This window comes from Helianthus annuus, chromosome 3, assembly GCF_002127325.2.
Source record: "Helianthus annuus cultivar XRQ/B chromosome 3, HanXRQr2.0-SUNRISE, whole genome shotgun sequence".
Lineage (NCBI taxonomy): Eukaryota > Viridiplantae > Streptophyta > Magnoliopsida > Asterales > Asteraceae > Helianthus > Helianthus annuus.
This window is the reverse complement of record NC_035435.2, coordinates 163,744,105-163,770,357: the sequence shown is the minus strand read 5'-3', so window position 1 is coordinate 163,770,357 and position 26,253 is coordinate 163,744,105. Positions and strand designations below refer to the sequence as shown.

The following is a 26,253-nucleotide window of genomic DNA, read 5'->3' as shown; positions in this document are numbered from 1 at the left end:
TTTGAAGCACAAAGAGAACCCAACTAGATTAGAGCCCAACCCATCACTTTTACCTTTGGTTGTGGAATTCCAAGTGTGTGGGCTTAGGCCCAATTAACTTTCACGCAAGCAATTAGGGAGGCAGGCTATTATTTTTCAAACAGTAGGCAACAAGCAACCAATTATATTTAAAGGGAGGCTGGGTCGATCAGAAGCATATTGGACGAAGTTTGAGAGCATCTTTCACAAATTTTCTAAAGGCTTAGGCCCAGTTCGGTCAACAGGAGCAACATCCCCAAACTAGTACCTTTTATGTATATGTATTATATTCTTATTATCATAAAACTCAAACAATCTCCTACTCTCTTATATCTTCTATGCACGACAGTGGATACCCCCCCCTCTCTCGTGACATCATTCTAGTGGATCAAGTTTGTTGGGTTAGTGATTTCTCAAGTTTGATTTGTATTAATAATCGTGTTTGTGTGTGTGATCTTGATTGCATGAATGTGATGTACATGAATGATTAGGGTAGTATGCGTACTAGGTTTGGGTAGTGAAAATATGATATGATTAGTGTATCGATTATTATGTTGATTATGTAGTGTTGTTGTCATCAATCCATGATCTTGTTTCCACATGAACTATGTCTTGATAGTGTTGCTTTAGGAAACGGTCTGATAGTTTTATGTTATGTGAATGATAATTACGTGACACGAAATTGATACGTTAGAAGGGTACTTGTAATTGAATGTTAAATAAGTGATGTTGATGATATATGATAACCGAACCAAGGTGCCATGTTTTTTTTATATGATGTGATGACTTTGTAGAGGTATGATCTATATTCTATGATAGGTTATATTTGATCGTGGCATATGCATTCCTGATTAACCTGAGATTGAGTAAAACAAATAAGGTCACTAGTGAGAATTTAAAACAGTAATATACATTATACAAGTTGTTTTGACCATTACGGAACTGTGATCATACCATGTGAGTATGGCCTTGGTGAGGTATTGGGAGGGGCATGTTATTGGGCCACACTTTAGGGTAAACACATGGTTAATGGGCTGCTGAATAATAATGTAAAACACGTGAGGAGCTTTCGGTTAGTGGGCCGGCGGGTAATTGATTGTATATAATGGGTCGAGGGGCTGAAGGGGGACTGTGTAACCCATTTGATTTCTGGCTGGGCTGCGTGACCTCGGGTCACCAGCCAAGCCCACCTCTTGTGTAATCGGATAGAATGGGATTCTAGTTATTAGTGGTAATAACAATAGGGACGGGATCAACTGTGTTAACTTGGATCGTGTGTGATATGGTTAACTGTTATATCTTGCATAAAAGATGTGAATATTTCATGAACGTAGCATGTGTATTGTGTGATAAAATATGTGGTACAACGGGAATGTAAAACTGATTGTGGTTGGTAAATCATGATAGGACGCGTTTGAGCAATTATTAACAATTAAATAATCTTACCGAGCAAATCAAAGGTGAGTTCACTGCTCTTTTTCCAAGCATGCATCCCGGGGAGGGATATGGGGTGACGTTCCGGGGAGGAACGCTTGTTTATTGGGATGTTTGTTATTATACTCAGTTTCTATCACATAAGACCCCTTACATCTACCGACAGTTTTCGGGGAGGCAACGAGGTTATTAGTTGATAGCGCTATTAGGTTTGGCACCCTCACACCGTACCGGGGAGGACGGGCGTGAACTAATTTCCTTAAAGCATGACCAATGTTTTGATAGAGACATTGGGGTTGGGCAAACACATCTTGTAGCCATTTCGGTAATCGAGTTAATAACAACATCAAATCAAATCGTTTAACTGTTTTATACACATATCTGGTAACGAAACGCGTTAACAAAACTTTGAACTCACCAGCGTCGTCTGACACACTTGTTTGCATGCTTGTAGATCGTTAGATGTCTTGCATTGGAACTTGCTGTCTGGAGTAGCTGGAGTGGTCATGGGTCGACTGGAAGGATTCATGTGATTGATTATTGACAGTATACATTGGTTTTGAACAATTTAACTTTGGTTTACTATTTGCTTCCGCTGAACATGTTGGTTTTCATGTAACTCGTTGATGGTATTTTACATTAATAGTTAAGGATTTTATTTTGAAACTTGTACGCGTTCAATGTAATTCAGTGGCTCGTTATTGGTACGTCACACGCCTAACAGGGACATTCCCTAGGTGGTATTTTGGGGGTGTGACATACATTACTTCCGGATTCAAATTTAAAATTTTAATTAAATAAATTAATAAGATCTTATTGCAAAAAACGTATGTAGTTACTAAGTATATTTATTTTATTCAACCCATGTAATACACAGGGTTCTAACCTAGTTTATATTATAAATGAGAAGTATGCATTAAATTTAAAATAAATAATCTATTATATATAATAAACAAGAAGATTTGGGCTGATGTGGCATTAGATTAGAGCCTCTAGGATTGGGTTTTGGCGGGAAACTCAATACGCAGCCAAAAAAATCACGCGGATCTTTCTTTTTTCTAACCCGACCCATTGATTTCGGGTCATATATATATATGTAACCCTAATTCCTTTTCATTTTTCCTTGAGAAGCTACTAACCGAATATCCATCTTCTCTCACAAATCACAATCGATGTTGCCAAGTTCAACATGTGATGTTCATCTGGTGCTCCTCAATTTCAGTCGTGCGATCTTCGTTTATTTTCATCATAACCTTCTTGTCAAGCATCGTTAATATTCATTATATTAAATCAAACAGGTACTGGATTTTTAAACTCTTCATATTCATTCCTAATACTCTTGTATGTAATGGTCAAAATCCCCAACATGAGTCGCTTGAGGGTTTTTGTTCATCAACATCGACGCTTTCTAGAGTTTGGTCGTAATCGATTGTGAATTTTTCTAGATAATTATCATTCGTGTTTCATTTAAGTCGATGTTTCCGGTCTAATCGATTTATTATAAGTGTTTGATTGGTGGAGTCATGTTTTTGTTTTGGCGGAATTGTCTTTGCATCATATATATTTTTATGCAGGTCATTAGATGGGTCAAAATGTTGGAACTGCTATGGAGGCATCGGTGATTCAGTGCTGCAATAATTTTTTACGATTCAGGGTGAAATAATGGAGCCACCAGTAAAATGTTTTATTATTCTCTCTGTCTCTTTCTTTGATTATGGATCAATTTTACGTGCTTCTTAATACTAGATACTTCATAGTCTTTGAACCCTGATTGTGTGAAATCATAAGAACTCAAAATAAATCTATTTTAAAGTTACATATATTAAATTCTATGTGTACATACAGTTCACATGTAGAAAATGATTAAAATAATCTCCCTTTTTGATTTAGCATCCTGGTAATATAGTTGTTGATGACATGATGGTGGAAGGCTGGTATATCATTTGATTTTGGAATGATGGAAAGATAATGACTGATCATTTACTCTCTAAACCTTTTTATTGCCGTGAGAAAAAATATACATGATTTTCTTTAAATTACTGATCCATGAGTTCTTGCAGCGTAAGAGCGAGCAACAGAGAAGGTTTGTTGGAAGTTTCTTATTGAGTTTATGAGAAAGTTCCAAAAAAGGTATATGGCTCCTTGGCTCCCACGTTTAGCTTTCTTTTTTTTTCATTTCAAATTTTGTAGTTCATTTCAAGTGGGTCAAATGTCACATAATGGTAATCATGTTTCACCATTATTCTACCTAAGCGCTTAAATTGAAGAATTAAAAATGTTTATCCAAAGATTCAACTTTCAATTTTAGAACAATGTTATGAAATTAAAGAAAATATGGCCTGAAATTTATAGAAAATTTGTGCAGAATAGCTGATTGATGATCTGGATGTGGAATTGGTATGTTGTACAAAGGGGAAACTAATTATAACGATCCCCTAAAACTAGGATATTGCACAATGCCATGAAATCTAACTTGAAGATGGATGAAGTGAAGGTACATTATGTACAAATGCCAATACATTTCAAATTAAATTTCATTACGAAAACTGATTTGAATTATATGCATTTACTCTTGCTTGCTAACAGATGTCGCATGCCGTTTAAACATCCAACTTTACGAAAACATCCACGGATTCAAGCATCAGGTAAGAATTTCTTTTTCGGATTGTTAATCCTTTTCTTTATCTACTGTATCCATGCTTTGGTTAATTGGTTCGACGACAGAATGCGCTAGCCGCCACCCCCAGCATTCACGGCTAGGGTTCCAACAAGTTGATCTGGAGCCAGCTCTATTAACAGGTCTGTGTTTTTTTTTAATAAAGAGTATATGTTGATTCTCCATTATGGTTGTCGTTGAGTCTTCTATTTTTCTTTACGATGTATGCTCCTGTTTCCTCTTTTTTAGGTTATTAGGTTGAATTGTTGTTATATACCTTTTGCTAAAACCATCGTTTGTATCAGTTATATACCCTTTTTGTTAGTAAATCAGTTTTTCCGATTAAAGATTTTATTTTAATTTACATATTTTGTATGTTTTTTATTAATTACATTGCAAACTTTAGTTGGATTGAAGATGTTGGTTTGAATATGGACAATGGATTTAAGACTAGAGATATGACGAATATAAATTGAAATGTAATGCAAGGTGGTTCTTCGAATCAGATATTTTAAACGGGTTCTAAAGTTTTTGATATAGGTTAGATGATTATAATTTCTAATTATATTAGTTTTTTTAAATATGTTTAGGGAGTCATAACAGTTTTATATACGTAATATATATATATATATACACATATATTATTGCGCCTTACTTATCTCGGGCATGCGCTTTTTTTGCAGCTTGTGTCTAGGCTCCAGGCAAGGCCTATTCGCCTTGAGTCCGCCTTGCGCCTTTGACAACATAGGTTAGATTAAGTTTTTTCACTATATTTTTTTTACTTGCAGACTTATAAATCTCCTAGCCACTAGCCAGTATGGATGAATTGCACATGCTCTTGCTACAGTACTCCGTGAAGAAGGCTTGCATGCATTATACAAAGGATGGCTTCCTTCTATCATTAGTGTTGTAAGTTTAAGTTCTAATGTTTTTAATAATGGTCTTAACATGTTATATGTTGGATTTAGGTTTTTATTGTAGATTTCTTATATAAATAACAAATTAGGTGCTGGCTAACTTGGATTTAGGTTTTTCTTGTAGATTTCTCGATGCTCTGCTCTTCTTCGTCTTCATTGTTCAATGATTTAGACTCTACAATCATCTAATAGAAGGTATGTTTTTAGCTTCATTCCTCTATGATTTTTATTGTTAATCTAATTTTCTCTGTTAGACGCATCATTTATTCGATTCTAATTCAGATTCAACACAGATCATTATGTATTATAAACCTTTAAGTAATAATAATACTAAAAATTGGTGCCATGGATGTTAGGGTTTGATGTTAATGACATATCTGAAGATGCAAGGCAAGATGCAAAGGAATCCTTGAATAATATTTATCGATCAATTGTAAGTGCTAATCTTAATCCTTTTCCTTTTCATATTTTTATTCTATATTGGATCCTTGATTTTCTGCAAGAAGGATACGCAATCATTAAGTAGAGAAGAAGTGGTCGTCGTTGCTATTGCTAAGTACATCGCCGATCTGTCTGCCAAATCAATGGGTTCCTTCTCCGTCGTGCTCTCTGGCGGTACTTTATTCGATACTACCAGGTAACTAAAACCCTAACAACCTGCCTTCCTAATTGATTACAGATTAGTTACAAGTTACTAGAAAAGAAGTTAGAGGTTGTAGTTGTTATATTAGTCGTTTTATTGTGTCATTTTTGGTTTGATAGTTAGAGCTCAAATATAACTGAACTTAAGTTGCTGGAGCCTCCGTACAAGTAGATGGATTGGTCGAAATGGTTGATTTTCTGTTTCATTGGTTCAGGAAGAGAGTCCATTAACGATCCTCAACTTCCGGATTTTTATGAAGGAGAAGAGATGTGGGTGGCACGAGGCTTCATTAATCAGTTTTTTTTATGTAAGTTACACTTCCAATAAATGAACCTGAATTCGTAGATGAACAAGTAGGTTTTTTTTTTCTTAATTCTGGACTAAAAATTAGATTTGGGGATTTTCCGCCATAGTGTACTTTTATTTCTCTATGGATTTCTAATTAAAGCTTAATACATGTTAATTATGTATGTGCGTGTACTTGCTATTTACGTGTAATTAATGAGCCTTAAACAAAGGCTAAAGCTAATACATTCATTAATTAAAGTTTTTTATGCGTAAAAGAACTATATAGTTATATTGTATAACATTCGTCTATTATCATTATTTTTTGTTTAGGTGCTCGCTTCCGAAGCTAGAAGAAAACATAAAACTAGAGTCAACACAAATGTTGCAGGTTATTTTAAACACTTTTTATCTTTTTTGTTTTTTCTTTGTACTATAAATATATTCTTGGGTTTTATTAAAACCAGGATTTTACCGGCACTTGTAACGACCAAAGAAAAGAAAGTTATTGGAAAACAATAGTTTCAAAGTGGAAGAGCATCTGCAGTAAGCTTGAATCTATATATACTTAAAAAAAGACCATGGTTACATGATGCGAGAGTGATGCACCGAATATCGCATAATGTGGTCCCTCACATGATGTGGTTGGATGCGCGCATCATGAAGTTAGTCAGATTTTTTTCCCAAAATACAGCCTTGGTCAGATTCTTATTTCTGCGCTTCTCTTTGATTTCAACCGAACATTAAAAAAATCGAATATAAATTACGACTTAGGCCTCTGATTTTAGTTACGCGCTTTTATTTTCAGATTTCTTGTAGGCTTGGAGACGGACTCTGGGTATCGGCTAAAGTGTGTTTACTTTTCATCTCCTCAACAATATCCCCGTAAGTTTTTTTTTTCTTTTTACCTTCAGATTAATTTTATTTACCTTTGATGCATAGTGGGTTTGCCAATTTTCTAAAATGAGTTGTTGCATGTTGCATTACAAATAAATTAAAAGAAACATTTCTTCTTAGAAACAACTATTGCCCTTTGATGTACAGTGGGCTTGACAATTTGACATCCTTTTTCAATATGCATGTATATATGTGAGGTTGAGGAAGATTGACAACCCTATATTTAATTGTTTGAAAATAGCTTCAAAATCAATTAAAAAGTCTTTCGTATGCATCATATTCTTAATTTATTTATAGATTGGGTCATATCAGAACTAAAACATCATTAATTTTAAAGCAAAGTCCATGTATCCAATTTACAATGAAGTATTATTAATTAATATTATTATGTATGCTCGGCATATATCTATATATATATGATAATTTTCACAAACTCAACAAAACTTGATGAAGGACATGAAAGAAACTTCTCTTTAGTGGACTCAAAATAGATCAAAGTGGACGCAACTAAACTGGCAAAAATTGGAGTCAAAGATCTAGGAGGTTTATGGTTCAACTTACATTATTGTGTTGTTCTTGACCCATCTGCCCCTTTTATCTATTTTTTTATTTTAATTAGTTGAACAGTTAGAAATAAAACAAACCCGACATCGACCCATTGTTTTCCGGGTTTTGGATTTTTTCGGGTCGTGTAGTTCAGGTTTTTGGCTGGGGAAAAGTGACCCAATAACCGACCCATTTAAAGTTTGGGTCGGTCGGGTTTGGGTATTCGGGTTAGTTCGTGCCAGGTTGGTCGGGTTTCGGGTTTAGATGTAAAATAAAAATATATATATTTTCCAAAATATAATCATTCTACTAAAAATATCATCAAAATTCAAACATTATTTGACAATTAGATATGATAATGTTCAAAGTTCTAAAACTTAATGTTTCAAATACCAAAGTCTTTAAAACAAAACACGTCTATAAAAAGGCATTAAGTATTCGGCTTTCGAATTTTGGGTTGTTCAGGGTTTTGGTTATCTTATTGCAGATTGACAAGGGTCTGTTCCATTGTGACAATTGTGGAATCTATAGGTTTGTACATGAAGATTATGTTTGCTACTTATTAATTTCTTTTTATTGTGTTACATATTGATATATTCCGATTCATTCTTTTTCTATTGATTTAATTTCTATTGTGTTCAGAGTTGCTGACCGTGAGTACTACTTCCATTGCAAGAAATGTGGTATGTATAGGACATTTTTTTGTATGTGTGTTAGTGCAGTGCCGGATTCAGAATTGGTTACCAGGCCGGGTAACAGAAAATAGCCAGAATTGAGAAAAATTTCAACATTAATGTATACTTTATGATCAAGAAATACATTGTATTTGTAAAGCGAGACCATGGATTGGGTGGCAAACACGGTAGATCGAAGAAGAAGTTTAGGAAGGGTTCAAAAACTGAAAAAGATGCTAGCTACTACCTTGTGGACTCTTGAACATGGAAAACATTCCGACGAAGTTTGTAGACAAGCAAAAACTTGAAACCGAGTAACTTCTGAATAGCTAATTTTGTTTTAAATTAGGACTTTATAGTGTTATTCATTTACTTTTCAAATGATTATGATGATTTGAAATAGTGTAGACATGGACTTGATTATGATTTTCCATCGTGTGTTTTTTTTCAGGAACCAACAACACAACTGATTTTGGGTTACAAGTCTTCATTCAAGTTGGTATGTGAGTTATCTCTTTATTTTAATTGTTTTAACTAACTTTCTATACAGCTAATGAATTTCGAAGTTTAGTCTATTTGATTCTAGAAATCAAACTGTACACATTAGAAATATGAACATTGACTTTTCAGGTCAAACCTTTGGGGCAGAAGTGCGAACTTGGAAAATGTTATTTTTGTTTCTTGTATTTTTATTTATTAAACTGGCATTATTTATTTGATTATATGTCGTTGCAGTTTGCTTCACAGACGGAAGAGACCCAGAGTCAACCAAGTTCCGCCATTCCGTTCGAGTATTACTTATGAAAAATGGCTTGTGTTTTACCTCAAACGGTGTGCAGTTTGACATGGGGATTTGATCATGTGCAGTCCAAATCAGTAGACTTTCGAAGCGCCTTTGATGAATCTAACCATGGAAGGAGGAGACAAGTATTCGGTCAAAAATCCCTTTGTCTTTGTTCCTCTTGAAGTAAGCAAAAGTTTTGCTATTTTTGTTTATTTTATATTTGATTTTAGCTCATTCTAATTCTAAGTTTGTAATTATTATGATTACATAGGATGGTGGAACCGTGTTCTGTTTGGGTATCGATAAAAGTGAGGATGTAAACATCATCGGGCGTAAGTATTCGACATTGCTTTCGTTTTCTTTATCTTATAAAGTTACTTTTCGGAAAAAAGTAACTCGTGTTGGCAATTTTTTTCTTCAGAAAACTTCATGATGGGTTATCGAGTAGTGTATGATCGCGAGAAGAATATTTTGGGCTGGAAAGCTTCTAATTGTGAGTGAATCTTTCATCAGTTTCATATAAGTGAATGTTTTAATAACTAATGAGTCATCTTTCATCTTCAGGCTACAATGGCACAGAATCAAACACGGTACTAATAAGCCCGCGGGCCTCTTCCAGTGGTTCTCCGTTTATGTCTTTGGGGCCCGAAGCATAAAGAAGTCTTTGGTAGCTTATAATGTAAACTGTTAGTTTTTGATTTCATATATTTTATTTAAGTATTTATTGCTTATAAATAATAAGTGACATGTATAACTTTCTCAAGCCCGGGAAGCATTCCCGGATAATAACCTAGTAATTATCTATAGTTAAATAGAAGAGATATTAGAAGAGATTAAACTAAATAATATTTAGTATGAGAGTTATCTATAATTATTTAGAAGAGATTAAATTAATAGTAATTATCCATAAGATATTAAACTAAATAATATTTAATAGGATGATTATCTATAATTAATTTTTAATTAAAAGAGATTAAATTAAAATAATAATTATCTATAAGAGAATGCCTAATAATTATCTATAAGACAAGTGTCCTAATATGGTTTCTTTTATTATATGTATAGATAGATATCATATGAAAGTAGAAACCAACACATTCCGTAAATCTAGGGAAAATGTCTTTGTAATAAGAAATATAATGAAACTTCTAATGAACTTTATGAAAGAAGCAGCTTATAATCTTATATAGTCCACAACTTGATAACCTTGCTATATTTTATTTGTTAGGTAAAGAAAAATAAACATACCACTTTTAACTATGACTTACATGCTTTCTAACTTCTAAAGTTATAACTTCATACTTATTACATATCTGATTCATTTATCATGTCATTATATATGTATTACATTGTTAAGAAGAAAAAGTTAAAAAATAAATAAAGCAGATACATGAAAATAGATATATACATGAAAGCACCTCCACAAAAGATGCTAAAAGTAGATTTAAAAAATAAACTAAGGGTCTGTTTGGTATGGGGTAATGGAATAGATGAGAGAATGAAATGGAGGAGGTAATGGAATGGACAACGGAATGAAATGGATCATTTCATTCCATTGTGATGTTTAGTTACTCATATGTGAATAGAATGAATCATTACTTTGTACAATTTGATAAACAAAAAAAGATGAAGTAACGAAACACAGTTGTATTAAAAACGACAAAAATATAATTGCCTTAATAATAATAATAATAATAATAATAATAATAATAATATATTAATGGTAAAAAATTAATAATAGATTTTTGATATATATTAATATTAGTATGAATATTAATAAATATAAATATAAAAACAAACAAAAGTATAAGTTTAAATAATAATAATAATAATAATAATAATAATAATAATAATAATAATAATATGAATACGAATATGAATATGAATATGAACATATTTCTTTCTATTCCTTGAAGGAATGGAAAAAAAACACCTACATACCAAGGAATGGAAATTATTATATTTGGAAGGAGTTACATTCCTTTGGAATGCTCCATTCCATTACCACATGATAACCAAACATGTTTCTTTTCATTACATCAGAATGATCCATTCCATTCCACTTTCCATTCCTTCATATCAAACGCTGCCTAATAGTTTTTCAAATATTTTACTTTTGTATGGAATGTGAATGCATGCGAATAAAGAAGGTGCGTAGAACTTGTTAACGTGTTTTATAACTATAAAGGTAAAATTTACCTAACATAATTAAAGATGACTCTTTTATGCAGTTTTCTCGATTAAACATGACCAAAGTATATAGTTTGTATGAAAAATAAGAAATATATGAACTACAATAAAACTTGCTATCATATTAAAAATGATTATATTATATAGCAATATAGTTTCACTTCAATATGTTTTTAATAAGCAACTATATTTTTCAATTTTAACTATTCGTATAAGTTTGAACATAAAATATGTAATTTGATGACAAAAATAAAGGCTTAAACTATGTTAACTGGTTTTAAATTATAATTTAAAATATATAAGTTTGAACATAAAATATGTAATATAGGGTGACAAAATTAAAGGCTTTTAAACTTGGTTCTAACTTATTATTTAAAAATATATAAGTAGCTATTTGCTCCATTTCTAAATGCAATTAATCAAATTAGAAATAAAATAAAATTATATGTTATTCTTTATTATTATAATTTATTATCCAAGTGAAGTGGTGGGGGAAGTTGCTTAGTTTGGCCAAAATTCGTTTTGCTCACTAACGAACATATAATAATTATCAGATTCTTTAACTTTATACTTTCTCTAAATGCCTCAAAGTGATATATATATTATATAGAGGGTGGGGTTAGTGTAAAAATTAGTGATTTTGTGAGAAATGTAAGAAGTGTTTTAAGTCTTTAGATTTTTTAGTTAATTGTTGAGATCAAGAAGAGAGCTTAAAATGTAATTAAGTTTTATTTTTTGACTAATTTGGCTAGATTAGGGTAATAGTGTCGTTTTATATTGTATTGTTTAAATAAAGAAATTGCTATCAACTTTAATGCACATGCATGTTTCACCCGTCTTTTTTGAACGCCACTAACTTTTTATACGTAACGTTTTTTTTAACTACATTATAATGAGTTTTTTTATCTTTAATATGAGTATCATACTGTTATATTTATATAGATAAAAAATTTGTGTATAGGATGATATGAAGCTAACTGGAATGCAAATTTAAAATATCATACGAAGAACATATACTGGAATACAGGTTTAAAACACCATGCGAAAAACTTACGAAGAACACATACTGGACTGCAGGTTTAAAACACCCTTAATGCAGGTTTAAAACACCATACGGAGAACACATACCGGACTGCAGGTTTAAAACACCATGAATGCAAGTTTAAAACATCATGAACGCAGGTTTAAAACATCATGAACGCAGGTTTAAAACACCACACATAATGTGCAGTGCAATCATTCCAGATGTTAAAACAACATGACTGTATTACGATTCAAGTTGTGGTGTTTTTGGAATCTGAATAGTATTTTATACTTCCGAAATAATCAAAATCATTCTAGATGTTAAAACACTATGACTGTATTGGATTCAAGCTGTGGTGTTTTCTGGAATATGTATGGTGTTTTATACATGTGAATTAACAAAAATGTTGATATGAATTTTATGGATTAAACAATAGTTGAGATCAGAATTCGAATAATAGAATGATACCATATATATTGTTTCCTAAAATTTTTCAAAACAGTTATGGGAAGATTTTGTTAATTAAAATGATTGTTATTGAAATTACTCTATTACCCTTAATCTCTAATTTTAATTAAAGACATATGTTCTTACCATATTATTTCTTACACTTCTCACATACTTGCCATTTTTACAGGATTCTCACCATATATATTTTTTACAAAAGTTGTGTATTTTAGGAAGGAGATATATACGTTTTTTTAAGATTATAAAGGCTATAGGGTGTGGTCATGACCCTCATGACCACCATGACCCTCCATGTTAGTGTCATGTAACTCACCTCTAATCCACCATCCAAAACCACTACCCTAAGGGTGTGGTCATGACCCAAACCATTAGCCCCTTATTTATTATTTTTGTCTTAAGAAAAAGGAAATGATTTGTTGAAAAATGGAAAGGAGAACCATGGTTGCCATGGTTTAATCCATGCAAACCATGGTGGATCAATCAAGGGGGTGGTGTAGCCTTCTATTCATGTTTCTAGATGGCAAATCATGTCTCAACCATGATCCCCACACCCTCTAGCCTAACTAATTTCATATTTTATATGTACCTTTAGATAAACTATTGTATTAGCAGAGTTTGTATGTAAATCAGATCTTAAGGACTTAGACACATGAACATACCAATGTGACTCTTATTAATCTTGGACACAATATTTTAGTTAGAAATGAAATAAAACAAAACAAATGTTATTATTTATTATAATTTATCCAAATGAAGTGGCGGGGAAAGTTGTTTAGTTTTAGTGGTAGGGCCAAAATTCATTTTCCGCTATAAGACTATTAACGAACCTATAATAATTATTAACTAGTAATAGTAATAAGACTCGCGCGCATTGCGGCGCGGGTATATCGCAAACGTCGAACGGATTAGTCCAAGCGTTATGTGATGTGTTAATCATATAATAATGTGCGTTCAAAGTATCCGACTAAACTCAATGTAACCTATAGATGTGTTGTAATTCGATTAAAATGTAGAGCAAATCGTGTTGGTTCAGTTCTGTTTTAAACATAATGGAAAAATGAAAACATACCTGTCACCGCAGACAGTGCAGTGGAGAATCCAGTGAGAGAAGACGACATGGAGTTCGACATAGTTGTCAGTGCGATCTGGTTCCTCCTTAGGGTGCTGACTAATGATGGTGACTGATTAAACCGAAAAGGGTATCGACCGTAGGAGAGGGAGGTCGAACGTGATGATGTTATGCTTATGGGGTATCTCTAATTGTGTAACTGTCTAACCCCTTAACCTCCACATAAGTCTCCTTATATAAGCACCTAGGAGGAAACCTAATTAGTTAATAAGGGTAATATGGTCCATCAACAATTACCAACTAATTATCTTAATAGGTTATTATATATTTTGATCTATATTATGTAAATGATTATAATGGCTATAGATTAAATATTAATACATAATATATTTAATCTTACATTCTCCCACTTAGCCGAGTAATCATTTACTATGAGTATTAGATAAGTCTGATCAGGAGTTAACACTCATTTTAGCCTTAAACAAGTACTATAGCAGAGAAATACAGCCGTTGAATCATTGTGCGACTCAGGACCCCCATTAATCATACTATATCCTTAATTTAAAACCTAATCGTTATGATCAAAATACGCATAAGCCATTTGTTTGATTTGTAACTTTATTTGTCTATATGCCATTATACCGGTTGAACATATTCTAAGAGACATACAAAATCAAACTGAGGAAATTTCATTAACATAAAACATAAGCTAGTACAATATGCTCAAATAAGGTCTTTACTAAATCCCATATTCCGAACATGTTCTTCGTAAACCTTAGGAGGGAGACCTTTAGTCACCGGATCCGCAAGCATATCTTTAGTAGTAATATACTCGATACAAAGATTATTTTCCTCAACTCGTTCACGTACGAACAAATATTTTGTATCGAGATATAAACCAGCTCCAGTCGAACTGTTACTGTTTGAGAAACTAACGGCAACTGAATTATCACAGTAAAGCTTCAATGGTCTAGAAATGGAATTAACAATTTTGAGTCCAGTGACCAGATTTCTAAGCAACATTCCATGACAGGTTGCGTTATAAATAGCAATGTACTTTGCCATCATTGTGGAAGTTGTGGTCAACTGTTGTTTATGACTCTTCCAGGAGATAGGGCCGCCTGCTAACATAAAGATATAGCCCGAAGTGGATTTCTTGTCATCTTTGCATTTGGCAAAGTCAGAATCAGAATAGCCCACCACTTCTAAATGATCACTTCTTCTATAAGTCAGTTTATAGTCTTTCGTCCCTTGCAGATATCGAAGTACCTCTTAGCTGCTTTCCAGTGATCTAGGCCAGGATTAGTCTGATAACGGCCTAGCATTCCAGCAATATAAGTGATATCTGGGCAAGTACAGACTTGAGCATACATCAAGCTCCCGACTACTAACGCATAAGGCATCTGGCTCATTTGCTCCTTCTCAACCTCTGTTGTCGGACACTGGAATGAACCGAAAACATCTCCTTTAACTACTGGAGCGACGGAGGGTTTGCACTGTTGCATGTTGTAACGTGTAAGGACACGATCTATGTAAGCCCTTTGGGACAATCCTAAGATCCCTTTGTGTCTATCTCGGTGAATTTCGATGCCAATGACGTAAGAAGCATCTCCGAGATCCTTCATGTCGAAGTTATGCGAAAGTAACCGCTTCGACTCATGCAACATGTCTAAACTATTACTTGCCAATAGAATATCATCTACGTAAAGGACAAGTATAGTAAAGTTGCTCCCACTCATCTTGAGGTAGGTGCATTGACCCACTTGATTCTTCATAAAACCTTGCTTCTTCATGACTTCATCAAACTTGAGGTACCACTGACGTGATGCTTGTTTCAACCCGTAAATGGATTTCTTCAACTTACAGACTAGATGCTCCTGACCTTCAGGTTTAAAGCCTTCAGGTTGTTTCATGTAAACATCTTCGTCCAAGTCTCCGTTAAGGAAAACGGTTTTAACGTCCATCTGATGCAGCTCAAAATCGAAATGAGCTACTAGGGCCATGACGATCCTTAATGAATCTTTACGAGAGACAGGTGAACTTCAAGGCATCTCTTATTATGTTTGGAATCGTTTATTTTCGCTCTTGAACTTCTATTGACCTTGACCGTAGTCTAAGGTTTCATTTTTATATTCCGACTTTGTCCTTAAGTTTGACGTTTTACAAAAACGACCCGTTAAGGGACATATTTGCATTTTCCGGGTTCGAGTGTAAGTACACCCCCTCCCAATGCATATCTAAATCATTTTACATGTTTACATTCTCCGGGTTCGAGTGTAAGTACACTCCCTCCCAATACTTGTCTAAATCATTTTATATGCTTGCGTTTTCTGGGTTCGAGTGTAAGTACACTCCTTCCCAATTGTCTTGTTCGAAATCAAAACAACATAAGGACATTCTAAACTATATGACTAGTGTAAGCTATACTTACCTTGCATCCGAATTGTGCTTTTCCCGTCATTCTTGCTTCGTTTGACCCGCTTTGTTCCCAAGCTCTCACCTAGCTTGTTGATCGTCAAACTATCATTGTAATTGTAAGATGGTTAGGTTAGTCATAATCATTTACGACTATTCCATCCTACTCTTCTTATATCGAATTTACCATCCGATCATACACTTGGTCGATTTGACTTTTTAAAGTCAGTCGACTTATCAACCTATTCATTGCACATTTTCACTCTAATTTCAAACACCTTAGTTTTCATTTAGGCATTTTAACAAACACCTAATGTGCATACATAGTTTTTACACATTTTACAACTAGGTAACATGATTTCAAGTATCTATATCACGATCTTAACATCAATTCCTCTATATCATATAACAACCCATTTCATGGTAAATATGATTTATGTACCCAAACACCTAAATGGTTCAAGTACTTTGTCTTACTAACTAATATGATGATTCTAATCACAAGTTTGACACTAACATCATCATATCATAAAAACCCATCTCAAGTCATGTATGTTAAACACTCAAACTTACAAATTGTTCAAGTATCTTGTTTCTACTAGCAACTATGATGATTTTAAACATGTGTAAACCATCATCTTCACTACATAATTAAAACCCACTTAGCACAAAATAGGTTAATTATCAAATCCCTAGTTTTGACAACAATTCATCAAGCTTTCTACTAGGGTTTGTTTCTAGACTAAGATATAATCACAACAACACTCATGGATTCAACATTCATTCCAGAATTTCGATTTTGATTATTCATCATAATCTCAAAGTGTCACCAAATCGTAAAATTCGACATACCTTGTAATCCCCATGACTAGGTGATCATGAATTCGTGTTCATGCATCTGATTTGAGCTAGTTCTGCCCTTCAATTTGGTGATTCTTGGCACTTTAGGGTTTTGAGCAAGAGAGCCTTCCTGGCTCTGGTTAAAATCGCAGACATACACACACGTATGTGTGTGTTTTATTTATTTATTTTGTTTTGATAAAAGCTTATCTCATTTGCCCAGGTTTAGTCCCTCAATTTACCCAAGTTATTTAAAGGGTTATCTATTTCTTGTTTCTTTTATTGTTTTAACAACACTTAACCAACTAGGTTGATATCCCTAGTTACTTAATGGGTTTGGGGAAGTCATAACCCATAGTATTTCTAAGTCCCGTTAACCCGTCGGGCTTTATATACGCTTTGTTTTCTCAAAGCGTTTATTCTCTTTCTAATTTTATTAACATAAAATTATTTATTAAAATCCTAATTTTTCACCGGGTTAGTTTTACCACTAACGGTATTTTACCCGTTCCTAGTATTAACGGGGTTTAATTACCAAACCCGTTTTCGGGGTGTTACAAGTCTACCCCCCTTAAAGAGGTTTCGTCCTCGAAACCTTTTATGACATAATTCATTGAGTTTGCACTCAATGTATTTGAGCCGAGAATTCCTTTAAACATTACTTATACTTTTAACCAATTGTTAGTATTACCAGAAAAGTATGGTAACATCTTTTTGGCTAATAATTGTCTACGTATCTTACATGACATAATGCGACTTGAATAACGTAATCTCGTTATTTCCACTAGTTTAATCAACTTAGCGATATTCATCTCTTTCATATATCATTGAATTCTTTATGAATTCGTTACTTTAACCCGTTTAAAGGTCTTTAGTGAAATCTTTCACTTTTAGCAACAATTCCTTTTATTTTTAAATTTATTTATTCGGTTTAGTTATACCGAATTTACTGCTTACAAGTAAATCAAATTTCTTAACTTAAATTGCTGACCTTAACCGGTTTCATTAACTAGACTTATTAATCCGGCTTCTTTTTTTTTGTTTTTTTTTGCCGCTCGCTTGGTGATAATGTGATTACACTTCACATTGCATTTCTTGACCGTGATCGTGTCACGTCATGTTTAACTTATATCAACCTTTCATTTTCGAAAATACCACTTTTTCGAATATATCGTCTTGCACCTATCGATGTTAAGACCCATACTCTTTGATATTTGTTATTTCCAAATTCGTCTTATAGTATTCATGTTTGTTAAAACGTTGTTTCTTACTAAAACTGAATTTTAGTTTAACGTTTTTCCTTTTTAACTATGTCAATTACTCATATTAAGGAAATTGACAATCCATAATTTATTCTTTTCCGTTCTCATTTTACGCGGGAAATCATAACTTGTTCCCTTGCTTTACACTATTGACCCGTAGGTTCTTTTTGGTCCCGTAGACCTTAACACTGTGTTTAATCCCGTAGGTTATGATGATCCCGTAGATCATCTTTTATTCTTGTCTATATTCAAATGTATATATACATATATAGCTTCAAGGCATCTCTTATTATGTTTGGAATCGTTAATTTTCGCTCTTGAACTTCAATTGACCTTGACCGTAGTCTAAGGTTTCATTTTTATATTCCGACTTTGTCCTTAAGTTTGACGTTTTACAAAAACGACCCGTTAAGGGACATATTTGCATTTTCCGGGTTCGAGTGTAAGTACACCCCCTCCCAATGCATATCTAAATCATTTTACATGTTTACATTCTCCGGGTTCGAGTGTAAGTACACTCCCTCCCAATACTTGTCTAAATCATTTTATATGCTTGCGTTTTCTGGGTTCGAGTGTAAGTACACTCCTTCCCAATACTCGTCTAAATCATTTTACATGCTTGCGTTTTCTGGGTTCGAGTGTAAGTACACTCCTTCCCAATACTTGTCTAAATCATTTTACATGCTTGCGTTTTCTGGGTTCGAGTGTAAGTACACTCCTTCCCAATACTCGTCTAAATCATTTTACATGCTTGCGTTTTCTGGGTTCGAGTGTAAGTACACTCCTTCCCAATACTTGTCTAAATCATTTTACATGCTTGCGTTTTCTGGGTTCGAGTGTAAGTACACTCCTTCCCAATACTCGTCTAAATCATTTTACATGCTTCTTTGTCCCTTCACCCGGGCTCATTATCCTAATGTAATACGCTCCCGTCACTTGGTTGTGCGTTTACATTATTATCAAATATTTTGCTTATCTGATTCATTTGGGTACTTTTTAATTAGTCCCATTCACCCTGCCCTTACTACATCGGATGTAAACGTGTCCGCCATAAGAAGTTCATGGTATCATATGCCACTACTTACTTGGCCAGAGTAAGCGATTAACATATGACACACATGACCTTTTTATAGTTTTTCACATCACGCCCTATGTAAGTAACACCTCTATTTGTTTCTCTTGGAAACAATATCCCGAATACATTTTCTATTCGGGTTTTTCCAAGTTTTTAATCTACATATGCAACTTTCAATTTCTACTCGTTTGTTGCATATTGCTATTTGTGCGATTATATTTAAAAACACGCACCTGGTAATGCTTGCCCCGACGGGCGTTTCTTGCCATTAACCTTGTTCGCGGTCGTTACGCGATTTAGTCCTTAGTGAGCATGCTCCTATCGTCATACTTCGGACCGTTCCTCTATCATATCCTTAATTTGTTCACCTCTTGTCATCTTTAAATGCAAGTGTCCTTCAATCAAGATATTCACAAAAGTTAGTAATATCAACTTCAATAATCGCCTGTATTATAGTACAAGGCTTTTTTTTTTTTTACTATACACGTCAACGCGCGTATTTTTGTCAACTATATCAATCATTTAATTGGGGTAACGTGTTTTACACGGTAACCCTATGTGTTGTCTACAACACTTTAATACGCTAGACCATTAGCATACATGCACTTACCGGATTTGCGATCAAGCCTCGAACCGAACACACCTTACTCTTTAACCATGAGCTCTGATAACCAACTTGTAACACCCTAGTTACTATTAAGCGATTTTATATGTAATACCAACAATTAGATGTGTAGTTAAGACTACACATACTACAAAAATACGAGTTTATTAAAACTTTTACAAATCATAAGTTATTCTACATAACGTGATCGGGTTCGTCGTTAAAAATTTACAACGAGGCAATGTGCGGAAGCATGTGTCTTTATCGTGTTCGGTTCTTCATTGAGCTTGATCGTCTTCCGGCATTCAAGGTGTACCTACATTTCATAAACATGAAATGCTTTAGTCATACAGGGTTTAAAACGTGTCTAAACGAGTCCGAGAAACAATTGACAAGAAAAACAAAAATTTCAACCTGGCCTCCACCGTAACTTACGGTGGCACCGTAAGTTAAGGTGGCCTCTGAATGTTAATTCTCCCACCGTAAAACAGGGGGAATCTACCGTAGCTTTTTCATCTCCACCGTAACTTACGGTGGCACCGTAAGTTACGGTGGTCTCTGCATCCAGCTTCCCATTTTACCGTATTTGGCACGAAATCTTTCGTATCTTTCAAATCGCTTATCCGTTTGACCTACCGTTTCTTCCTACATGATTGTAATTTAATTCTCCATCATATGGAGTTAAATCCGACATCCGGCTTGAATAAAATTTAAGACTTTTAAGTCTTCGGCTTATTACTCTTTTACCAAAATTTGACCCGTTCGTGATTTTATCAAACATACAAGTTTGTTTGACCCTTAATTCTCATAAATCTATCAAATCCAATGATGTCTAACATATTAGGTTCCAATTATAGAGTTATATAACTTCTTTAACCCATTTTCACCCATATGCTTATTTTGACCCGTTTGAGGTATTTAAGCATATTTTAAGCACCAATTGCTTTCATTCATTTCCAAATATATATGTCCACATTTCTTATCAAGGATCTTCCACCACAACTATATTTGTGGTGGATTCAGTGTGGTGATTTATATTTATCCAAATTTACCCTTCAAATCGTTATTTTACGGCAAAGACTCAAATAGAACCATTTGACTAACGTTTTACATCCTTCAACTTCTATACTCATCCTAAGTAATTATCTAATTGTAAAAAAATCGTTTCCAAACAACCTTTAAGGGTTGCTTGTTCAATTTAGCCTACAAGGGCGTTTTGGTCAACATTAGTCCTTCATTTACGACGAATGACTTTTAGTTACTTGTTTAACCCAAACTCCGATCTTTTAACTATGATTTTATTTGAAAGGGCACTAGGCCTTTCAAATATAATGACCATCGTCCGTAACATTTGGTTTACCTGTTAAGGTAATCAAAACTTATTCTAGACTTCGTTTAACTCTCATTAATCTTACATTTAAATGAGAGTTATCTTATTATGCGTACCTGGCTCGGATCATTACATTGACCCATTTAAGTACCTTGCCTCGATATCTACTAAGTAATTGTGATGTAAATATCCACTCGATATTTATTTCTGAAATCAAACAACTCATCAAACCATTAGTCGATATTGTCAAAAAGTGATATTTTCACCTTTTGACCCGTTGGTCTAAATGACCGATGATATTGGCGAGATAACGCTTATTGCCATCTCATCTACACGACTCGTTCCAATTTACACCGCACGGTCGTTTTTACTATAATTCACCTCATAACGCTTTTTGGCCTATAAAGGCTTACGAAATATGTATCTTTCAAAACCGATAATTATTGTCAACAAGTGTCCAAATTTCAATTTTTTTACCCTTATTGGTTATCTTGTTCCGTACGACTACACGCCAGAAACACCATATCTCAATTTCCCATTTGTCTTGTTCGAAATCAAAACAACATAAGGACATTCTAAACTATATGACTAGTGTAAGCTATACTTACCTTGCATCCGAATTGTGCTTTTCCCGTCATTCTTGCTTCGTTTGACCCGCTTTGTTCCCAAGCTCTCACCTAGCTTGTTGATCGTCAAACTATCATTGTAATTGTAAGATGGTTAGGTTAGTCATAATCATTTACGACTATTCCATCCTACTCTTCTTATATCGAATTTACCATCCGATCATACACTTGGTCGATTTGACTTTTTAAAGTCAGTCGACTTATCAACCTATTCATTGCACATTTTCACTCTAATTTCAAACACCTTAGTTTTCATTTAGGCATTTTAACAAACACCTAATGTGCATACATAGTTTTTACACATTTTACAACTAGGTAACATGATTTCAAGTATCTATATCACGATCTTAACATCAATTCCTCTATATCATATAACAACCCATTTCATGGTAAATATGATTTATGTACCCAAACACCTAAATGGTTCAAGTACTTTGTCTTACTAACTAATATGATGATTCTAATCACAAGTTTGACACTAACATCATCATATCATAAAAACCCATCTCAAGTCATGTATGTTAAACACTCAAACTTACAAATTGTTCAAGTATCTTGTTTCTACTAGCAACTATGATGATTTTAAACATGTGTAAACCATCATCTTCACTACATAATTAAAACCCACTTAGCACAAAATAGGTTAATTATCAAATCCCTAGTTTTGACAACAATTCATCAAGCTTTCTACTAGGGTTTGTTTCTAGACTAAGATATAATCACAACAACACTCATGGATTCAACATTCATTCCAGAATTTCGATTTTGATTATTCATCATAATCTCAAAGTGTCACCAAATCGTAAAATTCGACATACCTTGTAATCCCCATGACTAGGTGATCATGAATTCGTGTTCATGCATCTGATTTGAGCTAGTTCTGCCCTTCAATTTGGTGATTCTTGGCACTTTAGGGTTTTGAGCAAGAGAGCCTTCCTGGCTCTGGTTAAAATCGCAGACATACACACACGTATGTGTGTGTTTTATTTATTTATTTTGTTTTGATAAAAGCTTATCTCATTTGCCCAGGTTTAGTCCCTCAATTTACCCAAGTTATTTAAAGGGTTATCTATTTCTTGTTTCTTTTATTGTTTTAACAACACTTAACCAACTAGGTTGATATCCCTAGTTACTTAATGGGTTTGGGGAAGTCATAACCCGTAGTATTTCTAAGTCCCGTTAACCCGTCGGGCTTTATATACGCTTTGTTTTCTCAAAGCGTTTATTCTCTTTCTAATTTTATTAACATAAAATTATTTATTAAAATCCTAATTTTTCACCGGGTTAGTTTTACCACTAACGGTACTTTACCCGTTCCTAGTATTAACGGGGTTTAATTACCAAACCCGTTTTCGGGGTGTTACAGTAAGGGTTGGTACTGCTCCCAGTGACCTTGAAATCCTCCAGGAACGCAGCACGCTTGGTTTCAACAATACGGGTGACATGGGAAGGACAATAAAAACGATAACCCTTTGAGTTCTCAGGATACCCGATAAAGAAACAGGTAACTGTTTTAGGGTCAAGTTTCCTTAGGAAAGGATTGTAAAGTTTTGCTTTAGCAATGCAGCCCCATACTTTCATATATTTAAGACTCGGTTTCCTTCCTGTCCAAAGTTCATAAGGAGTTTTAGGGACAGACTTAGAAGGAACTCTATTGAGTAAATGAACAGCTGTAACACCAGTTCTTATAAATCAAGGTTTAACGTATATTTTGCGAAAACATTCATGTAATTAATGATTACATACATTGGAAATACGGGATTAAAGAAAACTTTTACAAATTAAAAGTCATTTGACATAACGTGATCAGATTCGTCGTTTAAAATTAATGACGATGCAAAGTGCGGAAGCGTGTATCTTTATCGTGTTCGGTTCCTCGTTGAGCTTGATCGTCTTCCGGCATCCAAAAGTACCTACATTTCATAAACATGAAATGCTTTAATCATTAGGGGTTTAAAAACATGTCTAAACGAGTCCACGAAGCGAAACTAATTAAAAATATATTTTTGTTCAGGGTCCACCGTAAATTACGGTGGCTACCGTAATTTACGGTAGCCCCTGAATGTTGATTCTTCCACCGTAAAACAGGGGGTTCATGGCGTAAAGATATATAGGCTACCGTAAGTTACGGTAGCCACCGTAACTTACGGTGGCCTCTGCAGGATTTTCCAAGTTTGCCGTTTTCTAAAACGGAAACCTTCATAACTTTTAATCCGCTTTTCCGTTTGGCCTACCGTTTCTTCCTACGTGTTTGTAATTTGATTCTCCATCATATGGGGTTAAAATCCAACATCCGGATTAACAAAATCTAAGTCTTTTAAGTTTTCGGCTTAATACCCTTTTTACCAAACTTTGACCCGTTCGTGATTTTATCAAACAAACATGTTGTTTGATTCTAAATTCTCATCATTTCCATGTTGTTATCATATTAGATTCAAATCACGGGTTTATATACATTCTTAAACCCGTTTTTACTTAGATGTTTAATTGACCCGTTAAGGGCATTTTAAACACTTTTACGCATAATTCACACTCGATTATTCCTAGCATCTTATTTCCACATTATTTATCAATGATCTTCCATCACAACTATAATTGTGATGGATTAAATGTGGCGATCTATATAATCCGAGTTTTACCCCTCGGATTATTATTTTACGACAAAGACTCATATAAAGTCTTTTGGCCAAGAATTTACATCTTTCACTTTTATACTTGTTCTAAGTATTAACTTGATTATAAAACTCGTTTTCAAGCGACTTCTAAGGGTTGTTTGCTTAATTTTGCTTATGAGGGCGTTTTGGTCGTTTTTAACCCTTCTTTTACAATGAAGGGCTACCAAATCTAGTTTTCAAAACACTCTGTCTATAATCTAAATCCTTCGGTTTACCTTTTAAGATAACCGAATGTCCCATTTTTCTTTGCCTAACTCCCATAGAACTCCAAGTTCTAAATGATGAGTTGATCAATTTTACATACCTGGCTCGGATCAACTTATTAACCCGGTTTTAATACCTTGCTTTATATTCGCTAATTAAGAACGATGCGAATATCCATTTGATATCTATTCCTGTAAGCATATAACTCGACAAAAGAATCATCAGTTTATATAGTCAAAAGGTGTTGTCTACACCCTTTGACCCGTTTGGCCGAATTGACCATTTATCAATTTACTTCTTTTTAACCATTATTACGGTTTCTTTCATCTTTGATTATCTTGTTCCGTTCGACTATACGACGGAACATCATATTCCAATTGTTTAGATATTTCATTCGAAATTTTTATATGATGAGAAAATATTCCACAATTTAAGACTAGTGTAAGCTATACTTACCTCGCATCCATGCCATGCTTTTCCTTCCGTTCTTGATTCGTTTGACCCGCTTCATCCACAAGCTCCCACCTAGCTTGTCAAGCGTTAAACTATTGTCATCATTTACAAGGCGGTTAAGTTAGTCATTAACAATCACGACTATTCCCCCTCACTTATTTTCTATGTCGAAGCTATTATTCGACTTCATGATTAGTTAACTTAGTTTATCAAGGTTAACTACTTTCAATCACATGGTTTACAATATTAAGTCTAAATCAACATGATGATTAGAACTCTTATTGTTTCGTATTTCATTTAACTAGCCACACTATTCAAATAAGCGTTTCGTTCTAAATTTCAACATTTGGCTTTCTCCTTGGCATTTTATCAAACACCTAAAGTGCATAGTTTTACATATTTACTAACTAGTTCATAACTAGTTATTTTCACCAAGATTTACATCAAATCAACCCTTCATGTCTAGTGTTCGTGAATTACACCTAGTACTAGTACCATAACATCAATTATTCATCAATTTAACACTCTAATTCAAGTGTTCATCATAATATACAAAACCCACTTGGCTCATACTTGGGTAATTGGCTAACCACTAGTTTGTGGCACAATTCTAAAAGTTTGCATCTAGGGGTTGTCTCTAGACATCACTTTGCTTCAAATTTCATCAATACAACAATCATGCATGCTCAATTTTTGATTTTCTCAATTAACCTAAAACTGAACATGAATCAAAATACCAAAATTTTACATACCTTTTGATCCCCGCAACAAGGTGATCACTAATCCGTGTTTGAAACTCGATTTAGAGCAAATTAAGGGCTTCAATTTGTGAGTTTTATGTGAAATCTAGGGTTTGGAGGACACTCCCTGGTCGCCCCTTTCTTCTGTACGACCCAAACACACACTCATGTGTGTGTTTGGTGTTTTATTTACTAATAAAACTTCCATGTTTCAAGTTTTTGCTAATTTAGTCCCTTTACTCTATTTAACTTATAGTTTAGGTGTTTTAACCTTATTATATATCACCTCAAGATTTTTAACTAACTGGGTTATCGATTTCCCTGAAAATACACATTCCCTCTTATTAACTAAACTAAACATTTCTAGTTAACTTAGCGGGTTTCGGGGATATTTACGACTAAGTTTATTTTAGGTCCCGTTAGC

General features: G+C 33.9%; 1 protein-coding gene and 1 long non-coding RNA gene across 5 annotated transcripts; one reads left to right on the top strand and one right to left on the bottom strand.

Moving 5' to 3' along the window:
• The first annotated feature begins 6,442 nt into the window (after positions 1-6,442).
• On the top strand, positions 6,443-9,617 carry LOC110930317. 4 transcript variants are annotated; one of them, XM_035987692.1, is made up of 10 exons: positions 6,443-6,652; positions 6,762-6,838; positions 7,884-7,927; positions 8,039-8,079; positions 8,522-8,569; positions 8,806-8,861; positions 8,938-9,037; positions 9,126-9,186; positions 9,276-9,347; positions 9,419-9,617. In XM_035987692.1, exons 1-7 carry the CDS (start codon positions 6,557-6,559, stop codon positions 8,948-8,950), a joined length of 375 nt encoding a protein of 124 aa, XP_035843585.1. In that variant the 5' UTR covers positions 6,443-6,556; the 3' UTR covers positions 8,951-9,037; positions 9,126-9,186; positions 9,276-9,347; positions 9,419-9,617. The 4 variants fall into 4 exon arrangements, 1 of the variants encoding a protein (XP_035843585.1); XR_004888793.1 differs by lacking the exon at positions 6,443-6,652 and having other exon boundaries at positions 6,672-6,838; positions 8,039-8,384; positions 8,522-8,573; XR_002587746.2 differs by lacking the exon at positions 6,443-6,652 and having other exon boundaries at positions 6,671-6,838; positions 8,039-8,384; positions 8,806-9,037.
• Positions 9,618-23,442: 13,825 nt separating this feature from the next.
• On the bottom strand, positions 23,443-25,961 carry LOC110928167. Its single transcript, XR_002586180.2, has 3 exons — positions 25,842-25,961; positions 25,093-25,161; positions 23,443-23,670 (listed from the first exon to the last, which is right to left on the bottom strand). It is a non-coding gene; the product is annotated as an uncharacterized LOC110928167 (long non-coding RNA).
• Positions 25,962-26,253: the final 292 nt, after the last annotated feature.

What these genes read in the sequence shown, in the direction of transcription:
- LOC110930317 (XM_035987692.1), top strand. Translation starts at nt 6,557, where the DNA reads ATGCACCGAATATCGCATAATGTGGTCCCTCACATGATGTGGTTGGAT. An exon ending in TTTCCCAAAATACAGCCTTG is followed by an intron (nt 6,653 to 6,761) that starts GTCAGATTCTTA and finishes TTTTATTTTCAG; the next exon opens with ATTTCTTGTAGGCTTGGAGA. An exon ending in GACAATTGTGGAATCTATAG is followed by an intron (nt 7,928 to 8,038) that starts GTTTGTACATGA and finishes TATTGTGTTCAG; the next exon opens with AGTTGCTGACCGTGAGTACT.